General features: G+C 36.3%; 3 protein-coding genes across 5 annotated transcripts; 1 reads left to right on the top strand and 2 right to left on the bottom strand.

Annotated features, from left to right (window-relative positions):
* Positions 1-425: 425 nt before the first annotated feature.
* Positions 426-6,777, bottom strand: LOC127935680 (sialin-like). Of its 2 annotated transcripts, XM_052533772.1 has the most exons (11): positions 6,592-6,777; positions 5,535-5,701; positions 4,825-5,045; positions 4,480-4,713; positions 4,213-4,387; positions 3,581-3,699; positions 3,179-3,340; positions 2,963-3,095; positions 2,100-2,247; positions 1,677-1,767; positions 426-1,566 (listed from the first exon to the last, which is right to left on the bottom strand). In XM_052533772.1, the coding sequence occupies exons 2-11, from the start codon at positions 5,629-5,631 to the stop codon at positions 1,420-1,422; spliced, it is 1,527 nt and encodes a 508-aa protein (XP_052389732.1). In that variant the 5' UTR covers positions 5,632-5,701; positions 6,592-6,777; the 3' UTR covers positions 426-1,419. The 2 variants fall into 2 exon arrangements, with proteins under 2 accessions (XP_052389732.1, XP_052389733.1); XM_052533773.1 differs by lacking the exon at positions 6,592-6,777 and having other exon boundaries at positions 4,825-5,065; positions 5,535-5,675.
* Positions 6,778-6,814: 37 nt separating this feature from the next.
* LOC127935681 (palmitoyl-protein thioesterase 1-like) lies at positions 6,815-10,209 on the top strand. Of its 2 annotated transcripts, none has more exons than XM_052533775.1 (10): positions 6,815-6,945; positions 7,311-7,439; positions 7,970-8,079; positions 8,176-8,303; positions 8,395-8,465; positions 8,967-9,069; positions 9,181-9,271; positions 9,354-9,452; positions 9,536-9,607; positions 9,782-10,209. In XM_052533775.1, the coding sequence occupies exons 2-10, from the start codon at positions 7,325-7,327 to the stop codon at positions 9,902-9,904; spliced, it is 912 nt and encodes a 303-aa protein (XP_052389735.1). In that variant the 5' UTR covers positions 6,815-6,945; positions 7,311-7,324; the 3' UTR covers positions 9,905-10,209. The 2 variants fall into 2 exon arrangements, with proteins under 2 accessions (XP_052389735.1, XP_052389734.1); XM_052533774.1 differs by having other exon boundaries at positions 6,841-6,989.
* Positions 10,210-11,754: 1,545 nt separating this feature from the next.
* cap1 (CAP, adenylate cyclase-associated protein 1 (yeast)) lies at positions 11,755-23,369 on the bottom strand. The gene is made up of 13 exons (XM_052533493.1): positions 23,204-23,369; positions 20,423-20,530; positions 20,106-20,206; positions 19,911-19,988; positions 18,073-18,216; positions 17,267-17,352; positions 17,075-17,180; positions 16,824-16,992; positions 14,198-14,370; positions 13,802-13,925; positions 13,631-13,713; positions 12,654-12,797; positions 11,755-12,567 (listed from the first exon to the last, which is right to left on the bottom strand). The coding sequence occupies exons 2-13, from the start codon at positions 20,526-20,528 to the stop codon at positions 12,484-12,486; spliced, it is 1,398 nt and encodes a 465-aa protein (XP_052389453.1). The 5' UTR covers positions 20,529-20,530; positions 23,204-23,369; the 3' UTR covers positions 11,755-12,483.
* Between the last annotated feature and the right edge of the window lie 483 nt (positions 23,370-23,852).

Genomic DNA, 23,852 nt, shown 5'->3' with positions numbered 1-23,852 from the left:
TACATGTGTGAGATCTTGCAGCATTGGGGGTGGAGATAGGTTGGTTAAAGGAATAAGGGGGTGGAGACTAAGGGTACCACCCTTGCGTTTAACCCATAGGTTGAACCTGGAACCAACCACGCCCCCTTGATTTTGCGTTCTGAGGAGGACCCGCCCGCAATCAACCAAGTATATCCGGGTCATTAAAAAAAATTTACATTGCAAAAAAAAAATATAAAAAAACCTCACCTGCCTGGTGTGTTTGATTAGGGTTGGAGCTAAAATCTGCAGGACCGACGTTGGTTTGTTTTTTTACACATTAGCAATTAAAATGTTATGTTGTTTACCCTGTAATTGCAGATAGGAATACAAATGCTTGATTGATGAGGATTCATCCATATTACAGAGCAGATAACGCAGACAAATCAGATGGAACATCACGACTGTACAGTAAATATACCACTGTATTTATTGAGAATGATCAAAATCAGAAATGAATATGACTTATTATATATATATAAGTAATACCTGACATTTTTTAGTGAAAAGTTTTTCCTTTTTCTTTGAGTGTTTTAAACAAACATTAATTGAAATTTTTTATTGCAATCATCAAAACTTCATCAAAATTCATTAAACATTTCAAGTTTCAAAGAAAGGTTTAAAATAATAATGTTCCCTGTCTGGCCTATTCCAGTAAATATGAACAGACTGTATCTGTCAGTAAAATTGTAACAAAACATGGTTTTCATGAAAAAGTTAAGTGGCCTGAGTGCTTAATTGAATGATAAAATAAACAGTTACTTCATTAGCCAGTTTAAAATGACATAAACAACATTGGTACCAAATGGATATTTTCATTAATGAATTAACGTGCTTATTAGGAAGTATTTTTAAATGTAATAAAAAAAAAGTGAAACTCCTAAATGTTTCACCACTGTTACACATTTACATGCACTGTTACATTTGTTTGAAAGATAGCACAAAGTCCTGAGTATACTTTATCAAAAAAGTAATGAGAATAAGAAATGGAATTACTCTGAATTCTCCTTTCCACTGTATTATCATTAACGGAATCATTAAGCAATGAGTAAACTATTGGTAGACTGATAAACTACACTTCATAAGGCACTTCAATTTTTTTTCCTTTAAAACTCTGTAATAAAGTACAATTAATACTTTAATTAATTAATTATTTTTGCTATTTACCCATTTTTTAATAGTGGTATTAAAAAAATATAAAATAATGCATATTAAAGTATGGGAATTATGTAGTGACCAATAATATTACTGTTTGGTCCATTAAAAAAAGTTATAAAGTAGGTACATTTTATGTTTTTCTAAGCTTTGTCTAAACCTTTGACTGGTAGCATATGTTTTGAGTATAGCATAAAGTTCAAAGGCAGAGTCATCATATCCTTATGAATTGGTCAGCTGGAATGTTTAAGTGTGTATGTCTGTGTCTGACTCCTCATCTGTCCTTGCCCAGCTCTGAATCTTTCCAGTGCCAAAGATCACGTAAAAGATGGCTCCGAAGGCGCTCACCCCTGCTGACAACCAGAACACATGTCTCCATCCTGTAACTGAGTGCTGCTCGAAAATCAAGGGGAAGGAAGGGGGAGCATATAAAAATGTCAACTTTGATGATGAGGAATTATTTTAAGCAACGGCAGTGTTACAAAGTATGAAACGCAGCTTACATCTCTGGTCATGTAACCCACAACAATTGGTGCAAGAACACCAGGGATGGTCCCAAAAGTGTTTGTGATTCCTAGAAGTGTACCTGCGTACCTGGAAGAAAAGAGCAGAAAAGGAGACCTAACTATTGCAATAAATGTAAAGCTTGTAAGGATAACTTAATCTATAGATTGATTGATATCAATTTTAGCAAAGAGCTATTCAGTTTGTAGTCCTTTAATCCAGAAGACCATTAGCATTTACTGTTATTTTAATTAAAAATAAATAATAATGAAAAAACCCATAAGAAATCCCAAAGGGTGAAAGGTGAAGTAGCCTTCTGGGTTGGCCTAAAAATAGATGTAACGAACAGCTCTGTAGGGCAAACTTAAGCAGAGTGACTAATTGTGACAAATAAACCAGTCAATACAGTCTTGGTTCTGTACCGTGGAGCAATGTCAATCTGGTTAATGTAGACACCAGCAGCACTGAAACCCCCGAGTGCACTGGACAAAGTGAGAAAAGTCACGGCCAACACACCACTACAACCAGTGAAGCCTACAGCGACCAAGAAGACAGCAGGAAGAAACAAACCTGTGGGACACAAAACAAAAATATGAATAATCTTTAGTGTCACATGTTCCTTCAGAAATCATTCTAATATGCTGATTTGTTCCTCAAGAAGCATTACCTATTGTCAATGTTGAAAACAGTTTTTGCTTCTTAATATTTTTATTGAAAAGATTGAAAGAAATTGAAACTTTTATCTAGCAAGGATGTACTGAATTATTTAAAAATGACAGTAAAGACAGAATTTTACAAAAGCTTTATATGTATAATAAATGCTCGTTTTTTTTTTCATTAAAGAATCCTGAAAAAGAAAAGCATCACAGTTGCCACAAAAATATTAAGCAGCACAACTGTTTTTAACATTGAAATGTTTCTTGAGCACCAACTCTGCATATTAGAATGATTTCTGAAAGATTGCATTTCTGAAAACTGGCACAATGGCTCATGAAAAATAACATTTTAAAATTGTATTCTTTATATATATATATATATATATATATATATATATATATATATATATATATATATATATATATATATATATATATATATATATAAATCTGTATTATGATCAAGTAAATGTACCCCCTTGGTTAAAATAAGAGTGTTTCAAAAATGTTCATAAAAAGGTAATGATTCCAAACTTTTAGTGTAGCTGTTCTATTTCCACACTTTTTACATGCACATTGTCATTATAAATATTGATGTTATTTAGTAGATATTTATTTCTTATTCATACCAATGAAAGTAAAGATTTTTCGGACAGCTGTGACACTTAGGAGCTCCCTCTCCAGGAGGTTGTCTGCCAGCACACCTGAGCCCACTGAGAAAAGCCATCCAGCCAGATAAGGCAGAGCAGACAGGAATGAATTCTAAATGACAAAACAAAATGAAAAAGAGTGAGACACTGTATATAATCCAGACCGATTTAATCCGAATATCACGATTGCCACACCTGTTGCAAATCAAAGTGGAGCACAGTGTCCATGTAGGTAGGAAGTGAGGTGAGGAGAGTGTAATAAGACCAGTTAGAGCACATCTGGGGGATGATTATGGCCCAAAGAGGCACAGAGAACAGCATAGATAATACAGGCACTGACCAACCATGAGGCTTGCCCTAAAAAAAAAAAAAAATATCAAATCAATAATAAATGTCTGCAGATCTATACCTTGGATTAATTATGGAAAGGAAATTTATAGAATGGTTGTTTGATGATTCCTTTGTAATTCAATGACATATTCACATATAATCATGCTAACATGCATTTTTTATTTATTAAGCATGAATGATTCACTTGATGAAAAAAACCCAAACCTTATGCATCATCAAAAATTCAAAGATTAAATTAGTTCATACCTGTGAACCTAGTGAGTTAATTATGTAATCTTTCTCTCCGTCACTAATTCTTGGGTGAGTTCGGGGTTCATCTGACACCAAGATAAACCAAAACACTGCCCAAAGGCACCCTGCACCACCTGGTGGTAAGAACACTTTAATGGATATACATTTCAATTTAAAATAAACAAGATATGTTTTAATTATTTTACACTAAATATGAAGAAAAGAGTAAGGAGTGTTAAGCATATTAATGTATTATATGTAAAATAATTATTCCAAGAATTTTGCTTTGACTAGATGCTACACCAATAAATGCATACATTTATACATTTATTAGAAAGTTAAATTTATTTGATAAAATACAGTAAAAACTACTGTAAAAAAATTTTTATATATATATTATTACCAGTTAAAATAAGTTCATGTGCTATTAAACATATTTAACATGTAATTTATGGCTAAGCTGAATTTTCAGTATAATTACTCCAGTCTTCAGTGTCACAAAATCCTTCAGAAATAATTCTAATATATGCTCAAGAAACATTCTGCATCCTTGCAGAATTTACATATTCATTTCTTTCACAACAAACAATCAAAACACTTAAAAAACCCAAGCTGTTATGTATATAAATGCACCCGTTTTCTCTCACCACAGGAGTAGAAGACTGCTGGCCACCCCAGACTATGGCAGATGAGGCCAGTGAGAGGAAGAGCCACAAAGGCACCAAAGCTAGAGCCTGCACTTGAGAACGTCATCAAACGAGCCCTCTCCAATGGAGGAGCCCAGCGGGCCCACATCGCCATCATAGCAGGAAAAGTCACACCCTGAACAAAAAAAAAAAAAAGACTCAAAACAGAGATTCTGTATTTAAAGCATCAGTGTGAAGCTTTTTTGCCTATTACAAAAGCCCCCTGACCTCCCCAAATCCCTCCAGTGCACGCAAAGCAAACAGCCACTTGGCTCCAAGTTGTGCTGACAGTGGAGTGAGGAGAGTGAGGACGGCTGTTCCAAGCACACCACCACCAAGGAACAGGCTTCCTCCAAAGCGTCCTGATAGGTAGCCTCCCGGGATCTGAGTAAACAGGTATCCAAAAAAGAAAGCACCGAGCAGCATTCCCTGCGTCTCGGAATCCCATGAGTATCTTGGAATCTTGGAAAAGAAAATTAAATGGAGAGAAATATGACAAGAACCAAGTAGTATTTATTACAAAAGTATCCACCAGGTCCAGTGCATGCAAAGCTGCATGCAGTTTATTCTTACCCCTTCTGGCTGTTCTGAACTTTGGCTGTTGTTGTCAAGTGTATGGGTGGGTACTGGACACTCATTTGATATATTGCTATTGGAGGACGACTGGTTAAGGGTTCCATTAACAATAGCAACCATAGCAACACTGAGATTTACACGTAGACCATAGACCACAGCAAAGCCAAAGAACATCATAGCAGCCAGATTGCATCGTACAGAGCAGCATTTGGGATGCGCTGTCACACATAAACACATTCTGAAATTGTAAATAATTACGTACTTAAAAAAAAAAAAAAAGGTTTGTAAAGATTATAGTCCCTAGTACCATTCAAAAGTTTAAGATGTATTTAATTTTTTTTTAAAGAAATAAATACTCTTATTCAGTGAGGATACATTAAATCATGAAAAAATGTAACACTTTTCCTCAAAAATATTAAGAAGCACAACTGTTTCCAACATTGATAAAACAACACAGAATAATTTAGGAAGAATATAGAAATAGAGGACATTTTAAAATATATTAAACTAGAAAAAAAATGTTTTAAATTGTAATAATATTTTGTTGTATATTTTGTATCAAATAAATTTAGCATTGGTCAGTTGATTTGGTAAGGGATTTCTTTCAAAAATATAAAAAAATCTTACCAACCGCAAACACATTTCCCTCCCACCACATTTCATGTGGATTTTTAACAAACGGGAAGAGGATCAAATAGCAGACCAACCTTTGATTTTTTCAATTTCCTTCTCTAAAAGTGGTGCAGTGTCACAGTCCTGGTCATCCACGGTTGAGTTAATGGAGTAACCCTCTTGTAGTACCATTATTGCTAAGGTCAATGTGTAAGTTTTGGACTGAACTTGAGTTAAAGTATGACTATGACATCCACAAAACCTGAAACAAAAACAAGACATTTAAGATAATGCAATTGATCTAATTTGTGTTTTATCAGAATCCATAAGCTTTAATCAATTTGAGCTGCTGTTTCATAAAAAAATAAATCAATGCTGCATTTATTTAGTTTTCATAAATGTATGTCTAGTTCGCCTCATCAGTGTTTGATATCATCAGTCCATTTTCTATTGGTTATTTTCCTGTTATCATTCATTATGCAAATGTGTCTGTTTCAGCTCTCATTGAATAATGTACTGCAAATAATTTTTTTTCTTCAGAAGTTTTTATGGCCTTTAATATAATTTAATGCTACTCATGTTATATTGCACACAGGTAAACTACTCCATATAAATCAGAAAGAATATTTTTTTTTTATGTTTTATGTTATACTATTTAAAACCTACATAATACTGTATTTTACATTGTCCATAGTGCTTGGGCATTTTCAGTAAGGTGCTACAAGAGGTTTGGGCTTCCCAGTAGATACACCTGACCTCCAAGTGAGTACTGTCATCATTTATCTTTTACATTTAAGCACATGACAGCATCTGAACATAACATGAACAGCACAAAGGTTAACAGAACAGATCAGATGACATTAGCCACAACATGCAACATCTTAATCTCAGTAGCATCAGTGATACAAATGTCACAAATGTCGCTGAATCCAGGAGAAAATGAAGACGAAATTCAGTTATTTTACACTTCATCTGTCTAGTTGTCTTTGTGTGACTCAGCATTGGAAATGAGTTTTTTAAAGTGAGAAAAACATCAGTTCAATGTAAAAACATGATACAAAGGCTTGCATTTCAATTCATATGTTACGTTATATACACAGACACTGTTATTTAAATTTAAATACAATGATTGCGATTTTTATTTATTCTTACCATTAACATGCCTCCTAAACAGATGTCAGATTCAACCGCTGGATGCTTAAAAAAGATCATTCGTTTTCAACCCCTCCATGGCCATACAAACCGTTTTAATAACTTCTATAAACTTTAATACACCGGGAAACATCAGTGCCTCACTCTAACGCCGCATTCCAAGACAGTCAACCGCAGATTCTGTTTTGTCTGATCTGCAGCTGTGTTGATCACATGACATCTTGAGACTTCCTGCTCTGGAAAACACTAGTCTAAACACTCTGGACCGACCGACTGACTGAATATAGTCTATGGATAGATTTAATGCTAGACATATAAGTCTAATATCTGCAGCCATAAACGCTTTTGTTTGAGGTGAGCGGTGTTTTCGCATGTCATGTGATTTAATGAACATCACAGTAAGTACACTGACTATGGCTGTCAATAATTGTATTTTTGAGCATTTATAAACATGTTTGAAGCTATTCATAGCTTAGCGATATCAATGCTCCCGGGTGTTTAATCGCAAATATTAAAAAGAGAAATTATATCGTTAAGTTGCTATGAAACGGTTTCTTTATCTTCTTACGTTTGATTTGTTTGTGTACAATGCTTTTGACATTAAACTAATGTGTGGCGCAGAATTCCCACTCCGTTAGTAGTGGGTGACAACTTCACTTATTCACTTCCTTATTTCAGTGATTTCCCTTCCTTTAAGATAAGTGTGTTCACATCTGCAGGCTCGGATTCAGGTATGGGTTTATCAGCGGCTCTTCGCCTCTTCTGTGTGTCCGGGTGTCTGCTGCTGCTGTGTGGCTCGTCGTGGGGTAATAATGCGTCAGTCCCTCTGGTGATATGGCACGGCATGGGTGAGACATACATCACATCCGCTCCTGATCAAATAAATAATAGGTCTGAGTCATGGGAAAATGTGAATCATCAGGGTAATATACATTGGTCACTTCACAAAAAGGCTTTTGTGTATACAGTGTCTGTAGCAACAAAAAAAATGACACTATAACGTTTTGAAATACATCATCTTGCAATTTTTTTAAACACACACACACACACACACACACACACACACACACACATATATATATAATTTAATTTTAATTTAATTTTAAAACATGCTAGTAGGGTTTATCATGATCGTTTGCAGTTCACACAACTGATGATTGTAAACGGCTTATTAATTATAATTTTACTGTCTCTAATAAACACCTTGTAGTCCCATGACCTATAGAAATGGCACCATTTTCGTGAAATTACCTAGAAACATGTTTAGAACTTTAACAGAAGCACACCTACTGATTGACCTACTGAGTTTGCCATAAAGATAATTACATATATTTTAATAATTAATTAGATAATTAGATAATTAAATATCTTTTTGCAGGAGACAGTTGTTGCAATCCCCTAAGCATGGGTGCAATAAAGAAGATGGTGGAAGAGGAAGTCCCAGGAATATATGTGCTTTCCCTGATGATCGGCAAGTCTGTTGTACAGGTAAAGCAGGTCCATATCCTCCATTCTTCTCAGTCCTGTTTTTGTTTCAAATAAAAAGGTCTGATTGTTTTTTTTTATATATTTCTTTTTATATAGGACACTGAAAATAGCTTCTTCATGGATGTTAATGAGCAGGTATCTTTTGTATGTGATCAGCTGGCACAGGACCCTAAATTAAAGGGAGGCTACAATGCAATGGGCTTCTCCCAGGGGTCACAGTTTCTGTAAGTGGTTATTTATCCAGACCAATCCAAGGGATTATCAAAAGTTTAATCATGTCGTTTTACCTTTCTATCTTGTTTAATTTTTGGTAAGGCGAGCGGTTGTACAGCGTTGTCCAGATCCCCCAATGAAGAACCTCATCTCAGTTGGTGGACAGCATCAGGGTATTATGACAGATGTGCTCTTCTCCCTCTGTGATTGATTAACTTCCTGAAAACAGCAGTACATTTGTTCCTAAAAGTGGTTAGCAGTTCACAAGAACACTCTGGCATATAACCCTGTTTTGATTTCACAAGGCATATTGGTTAAGGAAATGCAACCATTTTAAATTACTGAGTAAAAATAAAGTTACTTGGAAAATTTTGAGGTTTTAACATTTGCAGTCATAATCTATTATAGCATGTCAATTATACATATACTACCATTCGGTAAGATTTGGGAACATTTTTCAAATGATTTTGAATGGTAGTGTAAATAATCAAATTAACTAATAAATATGAACAAAATGTTATCAGTAAATCAAATTAATTTATATAAGTTTTATTTATACTTTATTTACCAAAATCTTCAGTAACTAAACCCACATGATTCAAACATGCCTTGTTTGCTTGTTTGTCAGACATGTGATTCTCTCTTCCTCTTTTTCTCTTTTTTGTAAATCCCAGGAGTATTTGGTCTTCCACGATGCCCTGGTGAGAGCTCTCATATCTGTGACTGGATTCGCAAGATGTTAAACTCAGGAGCCTACACCGATGCAGTTCAAAAACAGTGTGTGCATGGCTGCCTTGAGGCATCTCAGCAGGCCATTACATGATTTCAGAAACACAATGATGGTCAATATAAACATTCATCAGTCTAACAAATTGATTTTTATATTAGCTTGGTGCAGGCACAATACTGGCATGATCCCCTCAATGATGACTTGTATAAAAAGCACAGCCTCTTCCTTGCTGACATCAATCAGGAGCGGGTGAGTCTCAGGATAAGGGAAAATTTATTATTACAAATATTTATATTTGTGCATGTGATGTAATGAATGTTATTTCTTTCAGGTGGTGAATGAGACCTACAAGAAGAATCTCATGTCTCTGAATAAATTTGTTTTGGTTAAGTTCCTGCAGGACACTATGGTGGATCCTGTGGATTCTGAGGTACATTAACAGTATTAACAGTATCTCTCTTTTATTGAAATAGAAGAGGACTGAACTCTTACTAAATTAATTTTCTTCATCAGTGGTTTGGCTTCTATAAACCTGGTCAAGCTAAAGAGCTGGAAACACTGCAGGAAAGTGCTATATATACAGAGGTAAACTGAAGCTTGTTGGCCTCTTTTTTTACTATCCACATTTAACCAACCAACTTATAGACAGAGCATATTTGTTTAATACTATTTTTCTTTTTAAATACTTAATTTTGCTATTGATTTTTCAATTGAAACTTGCTCTATATTATATGGCCTATATTTATTTTGTTTGGCCAGGATCGCCTGGGTTTGGCAGAGATGGATTCAGCAGGGAAACTTGTGTTCCTCGCCACTGATGGAGATCACCTGCAGTTCACCCAAGAGTGGTTTAATGACAATTTACTTCCCTACCTACGCTAAATACTGTAACAAGCTTATTCCTAATGAGGGAGTTTAAACACACACACACACAAACACAGTCCAGTGTCTGCTGACTTTAGCATGCTCCTAACTAGTGCCTCTGAGTCTTATACATTATATGTCTTATATAGAAATTAAGCCACTCTTGCTTGTTTTATTGCACTGATCTGATTTCTTTTTGACTTATTTAATCAGGAAAAAATTATTCCTTATTGTTTAACTTGAAATTTTAATTTGTTCTAACGGTGAAACTATGTTGTCACAGTTGATTTTTGTCAAAGAAATAAAACTTTGAATCTTACAAACCCTGAGGCCTGTGTGGTATTTATTTATGAATAAAGAGTGTACTGTTACACTAATTATTTAGAGACTAATATTAAAATTAGGGCTGTCGATTTAAACTCATATTTACTCTGATACTGAAGCTGCAGGAACCAATGTTTCTTCAAACCCACCAAAAAGGGTGGAGCCGACTGCTATAGAAGTTGTCTCTGAGTGCCATTTTGTCAGAAGATGATTTCCTCACTGGACTCTGAAGCAAGAAGCACAGCCTGCTGCACAGTGGCATGAGAAGAAGCCCCAGCAGTGGAAGATCACGAGAAGCCTTCCCCTGCAGCCATCTAGAATCTATTAGAGATTAGAGAAAATTTTCCAGCATCGTTATTGCAAATGTTGCGCTTTGAGCAGGGAAGGCTTGAGGTTATGTTTGGGCCCTATACAAATGCCCTCAAATAGAACATCATTATGGAGTAACTCATGCAAAGTTGAAATTGCCCCACTTTATTGAAACAGACACAGCAATTAAAGGCTACTCTCACAGGAAACAGTGCTGCACACTTCTGAATATTTGGGGTGAAATGTTCCGGAACAGTGTTTTTAGATTCAACTTAACCACTGATTTCTAGTTGTGTCCTCTTTTGGAAGACCAAACAAAGTAGTTTTGCTTTCAAAAGGAAACACTCAGCATCTCCACAAATGACAACAGTGAGATTAAAGTAATGCCACCGCTCTTTGCGTTAACATTTTGGCAGCTTTATGCAAATCTTGATGAAGCTTGATGTTCGGCTGACCAATCAGTAGAAAGGGGTGTTTTATTCCCGGTCATGTTCCACCCCTGAACAAAAAATTTAAATTCAAACTGAGTTATGTTTTTCATTTTCTTTTCTTGTCTATTTTTTATTTAAAGTTTTCTAGTTTTCAATTAATTTCCTAGAGTATCAAAATAAAACAAAATTAAAAAAGGGATACAAATCTGTATGACTTTCTTTTGTGATTTTGAGGTTTGGGTTTTGAAGTCTTTTGAAAGTAGTCTCTTACTCTCTGCAAGGCTGCATTTATTTAATCAAAGACATACTTGAAAATTTTTCAGAATAATGAAATTTATTTTTGCATAATAATATAATACAAAAAAACATTGTTTGTTTTAGTAATGTTCCATACCACATCACCTTTCTAGAAATACTAAACCATAAAATGCAAGAAGCTGGACTCCTGCAACAAAATGTAACTTCCAATTATATTAAATAAACGACTCAATTCTTTTTATTTATTGAAACCGTTTTAATGATGTTTGTCCTCGGCCAAATAAAGAAAAAAAAAGACATGATACAAAAAAAAAAAAAAAATTCCATACTCATGACCTCAATTTTATGGAAAGTAAAGATTGAGAGTTTGGAATGAAACCATGTGATGAGGGAAAGAGGTGGACACAGGTCATGTAAAACCAGTATCTGTACAGCAGATAGTCATCAGATATCAGACATGGATAGTACCATGAGCATCACAACGTTACGCTATGTCCTTCTCTTCCTTGTCTCCAGTTTGTGCCAAAAACACTCAAGACATCAAAAGGCTTTCCACACCTTTCCATCATAAACCATGGAATGTTCATTTATTTATATTACAGGGAATGTCCATGTTCTCTGGAGTATAATATGCAATAAAGAGGGAAATGAGAATTCTTAAAGCAAATAGTTTTTTTAAACATTGTTTCAGTGTCCCGATTGGAAGTATAACTGTGATTGTGCAAGTCTCCAATCCATCCTCTAAGATTTGACACAAATCTTCAATCTAACTGTCCCTGGGGGAAAAAAACTGAATTAATAAAGTTACAGTAAATGTCTGCATTGGTGGTCTGAAGAGAGACATTTGTGTGCTTCAGATCTGAATTGCATATGTCAAACAGAAAACGCAAAGACCACCCCCCCCCCAAACCAAAACCTGCAAACTGTCCAGAAAAAAAAACAAAAAAAACTTCAAAATACAAAATACGATAAAAAGACTTTTGCTTCGAATGGCTGCAAGACGACAACAACAAAAAATCTTAACAGTTGGCAATAAATTTCAAGTCCTAATGTTTTAGATCAATGGAATAGAAGAAGAGAATGGAGCCCTGCAGCTGACTGAGCAAGTTCTTGTGGTAAGCAAGCAGTCATGTCACTATCTGAAGGAAGATTGCCGCTGTGATTGGCTGATAGGAGAGTGGACCTGGTTGACATTCCATTCTATTTTGTAGTTTAAGCTCATTGGTCAGTCAGGTAGGACACTGCAATGGGGGTGGTCTCTGAAAACCTGGTCGTTTATCCTGCAATTTCGGTTGCTGTGGTGACCAGCTTGCTACCGTCCCATACGGTTTTGAATTGTTCAGGGACTGGGATCTCAGTCTGGAATTAAATAGAATTAGAAAAGCAATTACTCCCTCTTATTCTTACCTTCTTCAAAATCATAGACGAATGACTTCACTACTTACATATTCTCCATCTTTGTTTGGCACCAGCACGTTCATCTCGGAGCTCTTAGCGCTGATGATTTCACACGACAGAGAGTCCTTGCTCAGGTACACATGGCAGCCATCCGTCTTGTTGATGGAGATGGTTGGCACCTTACCCATAACCTGAAAAGCAACAGAAGAACAATAAATCCAAGACCCTTAATTAAAAGACATATTTTCAAGAAAACAATGTTTGTTTCACTGTATGAAGGGTGACCTTTTCATTAAAATATAATGCCTAATTACATGACCAAATCCGATTATACCACTGATATTAATAACTCAAAAACATGTATTTGTAATAAATGAGTTCAGAAGAGAATAAAACATTAATAAGGATTAATGTTAATACACATTAATAAACAGTAATATTTACCTAAACACATACTAAAATGTTAAGTAAAATGCATTTATACAAATCATTTTTGAATACTTTTTATGCCCATTTCTATGAAATCTTGTTTCTGCCACAGGATAAAAACAACAGTAATCTTGCCCTTTTATCTCACAATTCTGAATTTTTTCCAAACAATACTTAGGTTATATCTGACACTACAAGTACCAATTACATTTTTTATTCAGTGGTGGAACAATAATAGTATGAAAAGTATAAAAAAAAATTAGAAATCAGAAAAACAAACTCAGAACTGTAAGATGTGCGAGAACTATGACTCTCACAATTTTGCCTTTTTCTTTTTACATTTTTTGCCAAATTATACATTTCCCCTCAATTTTGAGATCAAACCTAGCAAATTCTGAATGGAAAAAGGCAAAATTGTTAGATAAAGTCTGAATAACTTATTATTATTATTATTTTGCAGCAGTGGAAACAATCATCCATACATTTCAGGATCAAATTTCAAAATTTAAATAAAACAAAAGAAATCTAAATGTGCATATACACTGCATTCAAATACATATATAATGAGAAGAGTGCATTGCACAAGTATACACACCTGGACCTTAACATCTTTGCAGTTGATCACCTCGACAATACCCACAACATCGTCAAAGACAAGACCCAATTTCTTACAGTTATCTGAAAAGAAAACAACAAACTGATGTCTAAACTTTCTACCCGTTTAAAACAGTGCACACTGGAGGAACTAATGGTAGTGCATACATACCTAGAGTAATGGAGTTGATCTTCCCCTTCACCTGTAAAGTGCTGTTGTTGCACTTATAAGTATAAACCACCTGCTTTAGTTCTGTGTCACTGATCACAAGGCCTTGGGCACCCTCCTGATTTTCCTGTTGAAGAATAAGCCAAAGAGGGGAAAAAAGGGAATAAGTTGTTCAATTAACTTGCCAAACAGCTTAATGTCTTTTCTAAAACTTCACTTTCTATTTTAGTCTATGTCATGAAAGTACTTTACTATAACATCACATCTTTACTCTTACATTTTTTAATCAGCATGTATAAACATATCTAAGATTGAGATGAAAAATAACTTTTAAACCGTTATTTTCCTAAATAATTTCAGCTGCATACACAGACTATAAAAAGGCATACGGACACTCACCACTTTCCATTTCTTGCCGTCCAGCTCCAGCACCGGGGGCAGAGTGCGGGCCGGGCTGGCGGCTGCTGTGGGCCGAGCAGCGAAGGGTTTGGGTCCAGAAGGCAAAGGACCTCCTTGGGCTTTGAGTGTAGGATTCTTGTGGGTTTTCTGGTCATCAGACACATGCTTCAGTCCTTAAAATGAGTGAAAAGACAGGACAAGTCTTCAATAAATTCCTTTGCCAGGGAATACAAATACTGCTAAAAACTAAACCCTTTATTTTGCATTATAATTATTTTTAGCCTATTATTATTAATATTACTACTGTTATTTATCATTGCTATTTTTGGTTTTAATCTTCTTTGTTGGATTTTATCCTCTGAGTGCAGCCTTCTGCGTGGAACAGCAACTGATAATCTGGAAAAAACAGGGCCATTTGACTTTGTGTTTCTATTAATCACATAGATTATGTATTGACGGTTCTTTTTATTTCGATGATTGTAAGAGTATGGATGGGAACAGTATACTGGGTACTTGTTAGTAACTTCACTGAGAATTATTGTTATTACGGCTTTTTAAAAAATTTATATAAACCATTAAAAAAAAAAAAAAATGCTACTTGAAATTAGACTTTAACTGAAAAAAAAAAACCTTTATAAACTAAACCACTAAAATGACAAAATTATGAAAACTTACTAAAATTAAAGACAATATAAAAATATAAAAACTGCTTTAACATGCATGCATATATACACACATATATATATATATATATATTAGTGCTGTCAAAATTAGCGCGTTAACGCATTCGATTAATTTGAAATATTTAACGCGTTAAAAAAAAAATAATGCAATTAACGCGGTTGCAGTTTTTTTTATTTCCAGTTGTGGCCTATGTGTGTTCAACGTGCAAAGAAATATGGATAAGACCAAGGAAGGACTTTTAGACGGAAAGTTTCAGTATAAAACTCTGCCGGATTACTCTTCAGTCTGCCACAAGAAACAGCAACATTAAAATCATGAACTCAAATGTCATTGTTTAAAAAAAACAAAAACAACAATGACTGTAACAGTGCGTAAATCAGACCTTTCTGTAACGCTAACGTTAATAAGCTTAAACGAAAATAAAGAAATAATTGTGTAGCGGAGTATTTTTTGTACACAGTGCCGCGAACTGTCAATCACTCCTGTACGCGTGCATCACTGTCCTCCTCAGCTGCAGCAACTTGCGCTCTCTCTCTTCATCAAGCTTTAAAACAAAAAGGGGACAAAAAGATCATATTGTCTTTGTGCATAGGCTATAGATTAATTAGATAAATGAATATCTAAATTTGTGCCTTGCCGTCTACGGTATTTTTTTAGAACTTAGAAAAAAGATGCTGCAGCCAATGAACAGCCAGCGGGGGCTGCAGGACGACTCAACCTCCGCAGACAGTTTTTAATGTTTATCAGACAATAAATACTCAAGATTTTGCTTTAGTATAACTCACAACGAGTTTCACACACCTTCTCCGGCCACGTTGAGTTGTTGACACCTAACAGTGGGAAAAGCGACACATGCGCTATTCACTTGTATAACTTAAGGGTGAATGGGTAATGTAGTTTCTGCTCTGGGTGGGATGAATTAGGAAGCTTGCATTGTGAAGGGCGCTCTGAAAATCGGCAAAAAGATTAAAACCTCTATTAAAACAGATGTCCAAATGAGCGTACCGGTACGCTAAAAGCACGTTCTGGGCGCACGGAGAGGTGGCGGTACGCTCAAGAGCTATATTTGGAAGTGGCGGTACTGAGTACCTGTGCCTACTGGCCCACTTAAAGCACTGGCAATGACTATACTTTGGAATTTTTTTGCAGTCCACTTAGAATTCAACATGGAAATCATTTTTGTTTTTTATTGGCATTGATTGTTTTGAAATTCAAATGGTACTTACATGCCTGTGTTTTTATTTCTGTAATAAATATGGCTTTCAAGTCAACAGTTAATTTGGAGGATATTGATGGTTTATTGCAGGTATGTTGTTTACATGAGAAAATCTGTGTTACAAGTTAAACAAAAATTCCAATAAACAATCATATTTTGAATTTAAATAGTTTCTTTGTCTTGAGTTTACATTAATTATTTACATTTTACATATCCAAAAAGTTTCAGTCTTTTAATTGCGATTAATCGCGATTAATTTTAAAAAATTGTGCGATTAATTAGTTAATTTTTTTTAATCGATTGACAGCACTAATATATATATATACACACACACACATACAATAGGATCACAATGTTATTAAAAGAACAGTTTTATAATGGTTATTTTATAATAATAAATGAGACAACCTACAGTCCCACGGACGTCCACAAGTGAATGCACTAACTCTTATCTTTTTATAATGAAGACTGCACTGACCTTTATAAACACACACACATACTGATGTTCCCATTGCAGTGCATCAACTGAAACAATCTGCATCATTTCCAATCAGTCAAACGAACCGTTTAACGTTTTAGCAATGAACCTTTCATCATTTATAAAGCAATAAAATTGCCACTGATTGTTTTGGGCACTGTAGGCTCTACTGGACACATTTTGAAATGATTTTCCCAAACAATGTCATCTGTGTTTGAAGTACATCAAGTTAGGGATCCATTTAATACCTTTAGTGATATCTGCTCCCTTGTTGATGGAGGCGAAAAGAGCATTGTGACTGGTAGCTCCAGAGCCTCCACTTGATGATTTGTCCAAGTCCATGGGGGGTGGAGGAGGACCTGGGGGAGGCGGGGCTGGTGCTCCTCCACTCGGGGCACCTCCAGAGGCAACCGGACCCTGTGAAACCAAAATGTTTAAATGTTTTGGAAATTTGTTTTCAGAAAGCACGTGGGACAAACTGAACAAGAATGTGACTCACAGTCTTGCTCCAGCTCAGTCCAGTGGTGTGGTGCTGCTTGATGTAGGCCTGCAGCTCGGTCCAAATGGACACATAGGCATTGACCCACTCCACGTGCATCTTATCTCTAAAAATAAGACAATAAGGCAGATGGGAAAATGAGCGACATGCCATTTTGCTGATGTAAAGACAAGTTGTTTCACACAGACATACTTTTCCTTGTAATCCTTGAGTACACGATTCGTGTAAAACATGGCAGCGTCCTGCATCTCCTTCACATAGGGACCCGGCTTTGGTGCCTAACACATTTAGAAAAAAAAGATTATTTTTTTATTAAAAGTAAAAAAAAAAAAAAAACATTCTAAAAGTACTGATTTTTTTTTCATGTGCTCTGTAATTTGGTACATGTTGTGGGGTTTATAAGACAGATGAGAATATTTTAGGAAAATTGACACCAAATTTGTTGGCCTAATGATGAAACCTTCAAAATGTTGCTTCAATTTTTATAAGGTCTGCTACTTTAAAAATCAGTGTACAGACATCCACTCGGTTTGTCTTCTATTTCTAGTTTATTAAAATACATTTGGTGTGATAGTTATATAACTTACTTATACAAGTATTTGTTTTCACATTATAAATTATATTAACTTGCATGAAACAGTTAGTGAATGTTTTTTAATTAATTTTAAATTTAGGTCCTCAAATTTGCTTGTATTCAATCTGTGACTTAGAACTAGAGCATAATCATAAATATTTCTTATTTTACATTGTAACATTTATTAGTAATGGGGTCCGACACCTACAATCTTTGAAAAACCCTGTGCAAAGTAGGTCACTTTAACCCAGATATTTTTAAATGGGAGGAAATTCTGCCACTTGAGCATGAGGAAATTGACTGGTTAGAAAACACTTCCCAAGCATAAAGTCCCATAATTGATTTAACCTCAAACAGAAACAACTCTACCACAAAACCTGCCCCACACAGTGCTGACAGTCCCAGACTCCATCCTCCGCCTTACCATGGCAACCCAGCCGAGGGCGGGAACGCTCTCGCTGACAGCGGAGAGGTGGTTGAAGAGAGGTGAGGAGCGGTTCTTCTCACGGAACGCTTGCACCTCCTGGATTATTTTAGACACGGGGGCCAGCAGAGAGGTCAGGACAGACTAAATAACAGAGAAAAAGAGAAACAGACTAATGAGATGATGAGAAATAATGTCAAAGTTACACTACCTTTCAAAACTCTGAGTTTTTTTTTTTTTTTAATTACACAAACGATGACTTTTGATAATTGAGCAAAAGTGGCAGTGAAGACATTTTAAATGCTACAAAAGACTGTGGAAACTATACATTGGACCTCAAGCAACATGGATTGTGTGCCTCTCCACTCTTCCTCCAGACTCTGGGACCCTGATTTCCAAAGGAAATGCAACATTTACTTTCATCAGAGAACATAACTTTGGACTACTCAGCAGCAGTCCAGTCCTTTTTGAAGCAAGATGCTTCTGACGCTGTCTGTTGTTCAAGAGTGGATTGACAAGGAATGCGACAGCTGAAACCTATGTCTTGCATACGTCTGTGTGTAGTGGTTCTTGAAGCACTGACTCCAGCTGCAGTCCACTCTTTGTGAATTTCCCCCACATTTTTGAATGGGTTTTGTTTCACCATCCTCTCCAGTGTACGGTTATACCTATTGCTTGTACACTTTTTCTACCACATCTTTTCCTTCCCTTCACCTCTCTTTTAGTGTGCTTGGACAAAGAGCTCAGTGAACAGCCAGCCTCTTTCGCAATGACCTTTTGTGTCTTGCCTCCTTGTGCAAGGTGTCAATGGTCGTCTTTTGGACAACTGTCAAGTCAGCAGTCTTCTCCGTGATTGTGTAGGCTACAGAACTAGGCTGCATCCGAAAACTTAGGCAGGTGACTTGCTGCCTTGCTGTCTAATCAGGCAATGACTTTACAGGCAGCGTTTTTGCACGAAGGCAACTCATGAAGCGGATTTTGGACAGGATTCTGAGGCGGAGTAATGGTTTAATGATCTACAGCAAAATATAGAGAGCTTTGGTAATAACTAAGTGGATATTTCATTACAGCAATATTAATTTCTCAATAGAAATCACAAAAAAAAAAAAAGTGGAAAACGTTGTTCAGAAACATAAATTTACACACAAACTGACCATGGACCGCAACTTTCAGCTGCCATCTTTATTTTTTGGCTTAACTGTCACAGAATGGAACGCACAGGATTGTGGGATATCAAAGGCAACGAAGGATACATCTATGCTGCCTTCAAAAAAAAAATCGGCCAGATAAAGGCAACTCAGGAGACAGGAAATGAAGCTGACTTTGATTTCGGATGTGCCTTGATGCCTTCCTACCTTGGAATGCGACCTCCGAAGGCAGCATTTTTCAGTTTTCGGATTCAGCCCTAGACTGAGAGACCATTTAAAAGCTTTGCAGGTGTTTTGAGTTAATTACCTGATTAGAGTGTGGCACCAGGTGTCTTCAATATTGAACCTTTTCACAATATTCTGATTTTCTGAGAAACTGAATTTGGGATTTTCCTTAGTTGTCAGTTATAATCATCAAAATTAAAAGAAATAATCATTCGAAATATATCAGTCTGTGTGTAATGAATGAATATAATACACAAGTTTCACTTTTTGAATGGAATTAGTGAAATGAATCAACTTTTTGATCATATTCTAATTATAGGACCAGCACCTTTATATATTTTTTTAAATTGTAATACTTTTGATAATATTTTTTTAAAGTATTCTTATTGAGCATAAGAAACTTTCATTAATAAAATTATGTGATTTGAATGGTACTGCAGCAGCAATTCTTATATTAACACTTACATCAGAAGGTTTCTGAGAGCTGGACGCAGTGACCAGAAGCTGTCTTTGACAGGAAAAGGCCTGCTTCATCAACTCAGCCTATCACACAAAACAAAGGAAAAAGATAGATTATTGGGATCACTAGATGTCGAGTCACATTTATCAATGTGTACCAGTATTCAGGAAATAGTATAATGACGTCGCTGCATTACTCACATGCTTCTGGACATCACCCCCTATCTTCTGACTGAGAGCAGTGTACTGAGCCACAGGGCCAGAAAGCAATTTGTCATAGGCTTCAACATACGCTGACACCACTGAAGAGAACAGAAACAAGAGCAGAATTAGACCATGTCCTAACCAGACACAATACAATATTTCCAGCAACCAGCAGTCCATCCATGAACATGCCCCAATGGCAGTTTCACTATGCACTTCCTTAGACCTGCAGCTAAGTTTAATACTCGAATTCCCAACTCCCCTTATGCTTTAAGCAGTGCTAATCATTGTCTGGTTTACGGATTTCTAAATACCTCCAGTTGCAGCAGCAGGACCGCCTCCACCCCCAGAACTAGACATGGCCTCCAGACGGCCCACAGCCACCTCCAGACGCTGCACTAGACCCACCAGCTCTGCCATACCTGATCATGATCAGAGAGAAAGGGACAACTCAATGATTACAGAAACAAGAAGGTTTTACAGAAATCATTGCAATCAGATGTGATCAAATTAAACATACACACAGATACATTTGTTCATAATAGGAAAAACAAATTTACAAAATAGACGTGTAGATTTAATTATGACAATTTTAAAGGGTATTACTGTATTTTGACTTCCGCAAATTTGCCTTAATCTACAATTTATGGTAAAACCAGTGACAAGAGCAACAGCGGAAGTGTGCATAAGTCAACAGAAAGAAAACAAGGATGCACAATGTGCAGAGCCATGACAGAAAGCAGGATGTGCTATAACATGTTGTCCCACAAATATACAACAGGGAGAAAAAAAGAAAAAAAAATTAAAGGGGGAAAAATGTGCCAAACCTCTAAAGATAGTAAAAGGAGGAAGTAGAATTGTTTGTCTTCTCTTCCCTCTTTACTGCCCCTTCACATGCAATTACACTAAACAGGTAACATTACATAACAGAAACCTGATACCTGAATCTGCCTCACTCTTCCTTTCACCTGAACGCTCTTCAGGGAAATGCACAAGTATCCATATGAGCACATAATCACCTGCCCTTAATGAGAGCTTGCACCAATTATTGAGGGGAAATCCCACTTATTTTTAACTCCTACAGGAATCACAAGTTTCCCAAGACTGCATTACAACTACAGCAGAAAACTATTAACACTGCACTAGAATTGAGAAATGTGGAATATTGAGTTAACAATACTGTGATAAAAATAATAAGATTCCTCTGTGACCACAGACAGCTGTGGCTGTAGTTTGCAAATGTTCAGGAAATTGGAATGAACAAAACATTTGATCACACAGGACTCAAATCAAAGAAGCACATTTACCTCCGAGGAAACAAAAACACATCAGAAAATGAAACCAATGATATGCAGAATTTAAACTTTTGCAGAATATAATAAAGTTAGCAATTATGGCAAAAGGCAATGAGCAGATAGGAGTCAAGCTAGATTCAAATTTCTCCTCTCCCTTTTTTCATGTTTTAAGAAAATATTCACATTCAAATTAGAGTAGTCAAATTTTCTTGCCTCAGGTAAAAATTTCAGAACAGTTCCTAATGTCCTCAACCTAAAAAAAACAGACCGAGGCAGCAACAATAATTTAACAAAAATTATTAAATTAACTTTCACACTCACCATCCAATATGGCTGCTAAACGTTTTAGGTTTCCAGCCAAGCCATTCAGAACTTCTACTAGCAATAAATAAATAAATAAACCAGACTATCCAAATCACTGCTAAGATTTAAGCACATTCATTATTTTATATAATATTGTTACCCACCCACCATAATGCTTTAGTTTTCACCCACATTTAGTGTGGAACTGGGTGTTTATTTAAAAAACCCAGCTTATAATAGTTATGACACACTTAAGGCAGTATGTTTTGTGCTTCAGTATAGAAGAACTGCATTACACCTGCTCTAAATTCCGTAGTCAACACCCGATAGATAAACATCGGAATAAGATAAGAAAACTACAGCACAATTGAAAAGTAAAACTGAAACGTCAAGCATAAGGGGGCAAGCTGTGCTTCTGGACATAAAAACGGGTCATTTTTGCTTCAGGACTAGTAAAACTAGGCCATATAGCATCCATTCTAGGCATAGCGCAGGGTGAGATGTGCCACATTCATCAAACATACAAGACACTACCAATAGTCAGCTGGCTTTCATGACAAGCAATCAAGCCATTAATAGGATTGCAACAGGATACGAGGCACGATGCAAGTCAAGAGATTTGATGTGATGTGATTTGACTAAATCAGGCCAGCCGGGCAACACGTTCGCGCGTTCAGTCAGACAATACAGAGCGAGTGTTTATAGAACATAACATGAACACGGAAAAAATGTAGCAATCGCGATGAGCTTGCGTTCACTTTAACGGCCGTCCGACTTCCTTCATTTGCGCTGTAGCGATTTTCATGATTCGTTTGAGTCGGATCATTTCAATGAATCACTTGAACCGACTCACACGACTGGGAATGGGATTAACAATTTATTAATTAAACGGAATCGGTCAAAAATGGTCAAGACTCAAGTAAACAACTCAAAAACTAACACCGAGAATAATGAATGAGCTGTAAAACGGTGATCAAGAAGGTGAACGGATGCAGCTAAATGGCCTACCAGTAATTCTACAAATAAACGTACTGGAAATATGTTTACGACTTGCGGCATGCGAAAACAGTTACTTTTAATAAAAGCATTTTATTAAAACACGCTATGACGTAATGACGCAAAAGATTCTCAGAATTTTTTTAAATCGGTTCTTTGAAACAAACGGCTCGAACGAATCGATTCGTAAGAATCGACTTCGTGTCACTAGGCGCTGAGCTCTTGCAAGATCAGGAACTTTTCCAAACGACGCATAACACTGCAGTTATGAAACCTACATACATGCACTTGTATGATAAAACTCGTTTTATTCATACAGCCTAATGCCACTGTGAGAATGTGTTGCTTTTGGCAATGTTCTGCGCGAGCGATGTCTGTTTCAGTTGTCATGATTTGCGCTGGGACGCAGCAGCGCGCTGTGTCTGGAAAAGATTTCGCCGGCAAGTAGCTTAACACTGATATCTAACAATGCACGCAATGCATTGGGTCTTTTCTCCTTACCGTTACCGTCTGAGAAATGTTACCGTTGTCCTAGCTTTAGTCTTTGATGTGGAATGGGTGTGTTACGGGCTCCTCGTCTGCGTTCTCTTCCTGTATTTGAGCGTATTGAGGTTCAACTTCCCAGCTGTCACCGCGCGCCGCTTCCGCCCAAACTCCACCAACTGCCCCACTTCCTTATAAGGACAAAGGAGAGAGAGAGAGAGAGAGAGAGAGAGAAAGAGAAAGAGAGAGTGTGTGTGTGTGATAAAGTGATGAAAAAGAGAGAAGCAGGAACAGGAAGACTCGAGACTTAGATGTAATGTTCATAAAACAAATTCCCTCTGTCTGCCATGTAATGTAATAATGAAAGTGCTTATTTTCTTAGTTTAATTTCTTGTTCACTTGCAGTTTTGAATTCTTGGGTAACAATATTTTTAGAGCTGGAGGGGAAGATAAATCTGAGATTCAGATCCTTGTTGGCCAAACAGGAAGTGTTGAATGCCACGATTTTGATCTGTCTAAACAGTGCATGGAATTACAAGTGCATGCTTTCTCTGACTGGCAATAAATGGGCAGTTTTTGGGCATTAGTTGTTCACTGTGCTTTTTAAACCTGGGCATTTCCAACACTAATTTTCAAAAACTTTGGACATTTTTGAAGTTATACTTTA

The sequence above is a fragment of the Carassius gibelio genome, chromosome A19 (assembly GCF_023724105.1).
Source record: "Carassius gibelio isolate Cgi1373 ecotype wild population from Czech Republic chromosome A19, carGib1.2-hapl.c, whole genome shotgun sequence".
Classification (NCBI taxonomy): domain Eukaryota; kingdom Metazoa; phylum Chordata; class Actinopteri; order Cypriniformes; family Cyprinidae; genus Carassius; species Carassius gibelio.
This window is presented reverse-complemented; position numbering and strand designations above follow the sequence as displayed.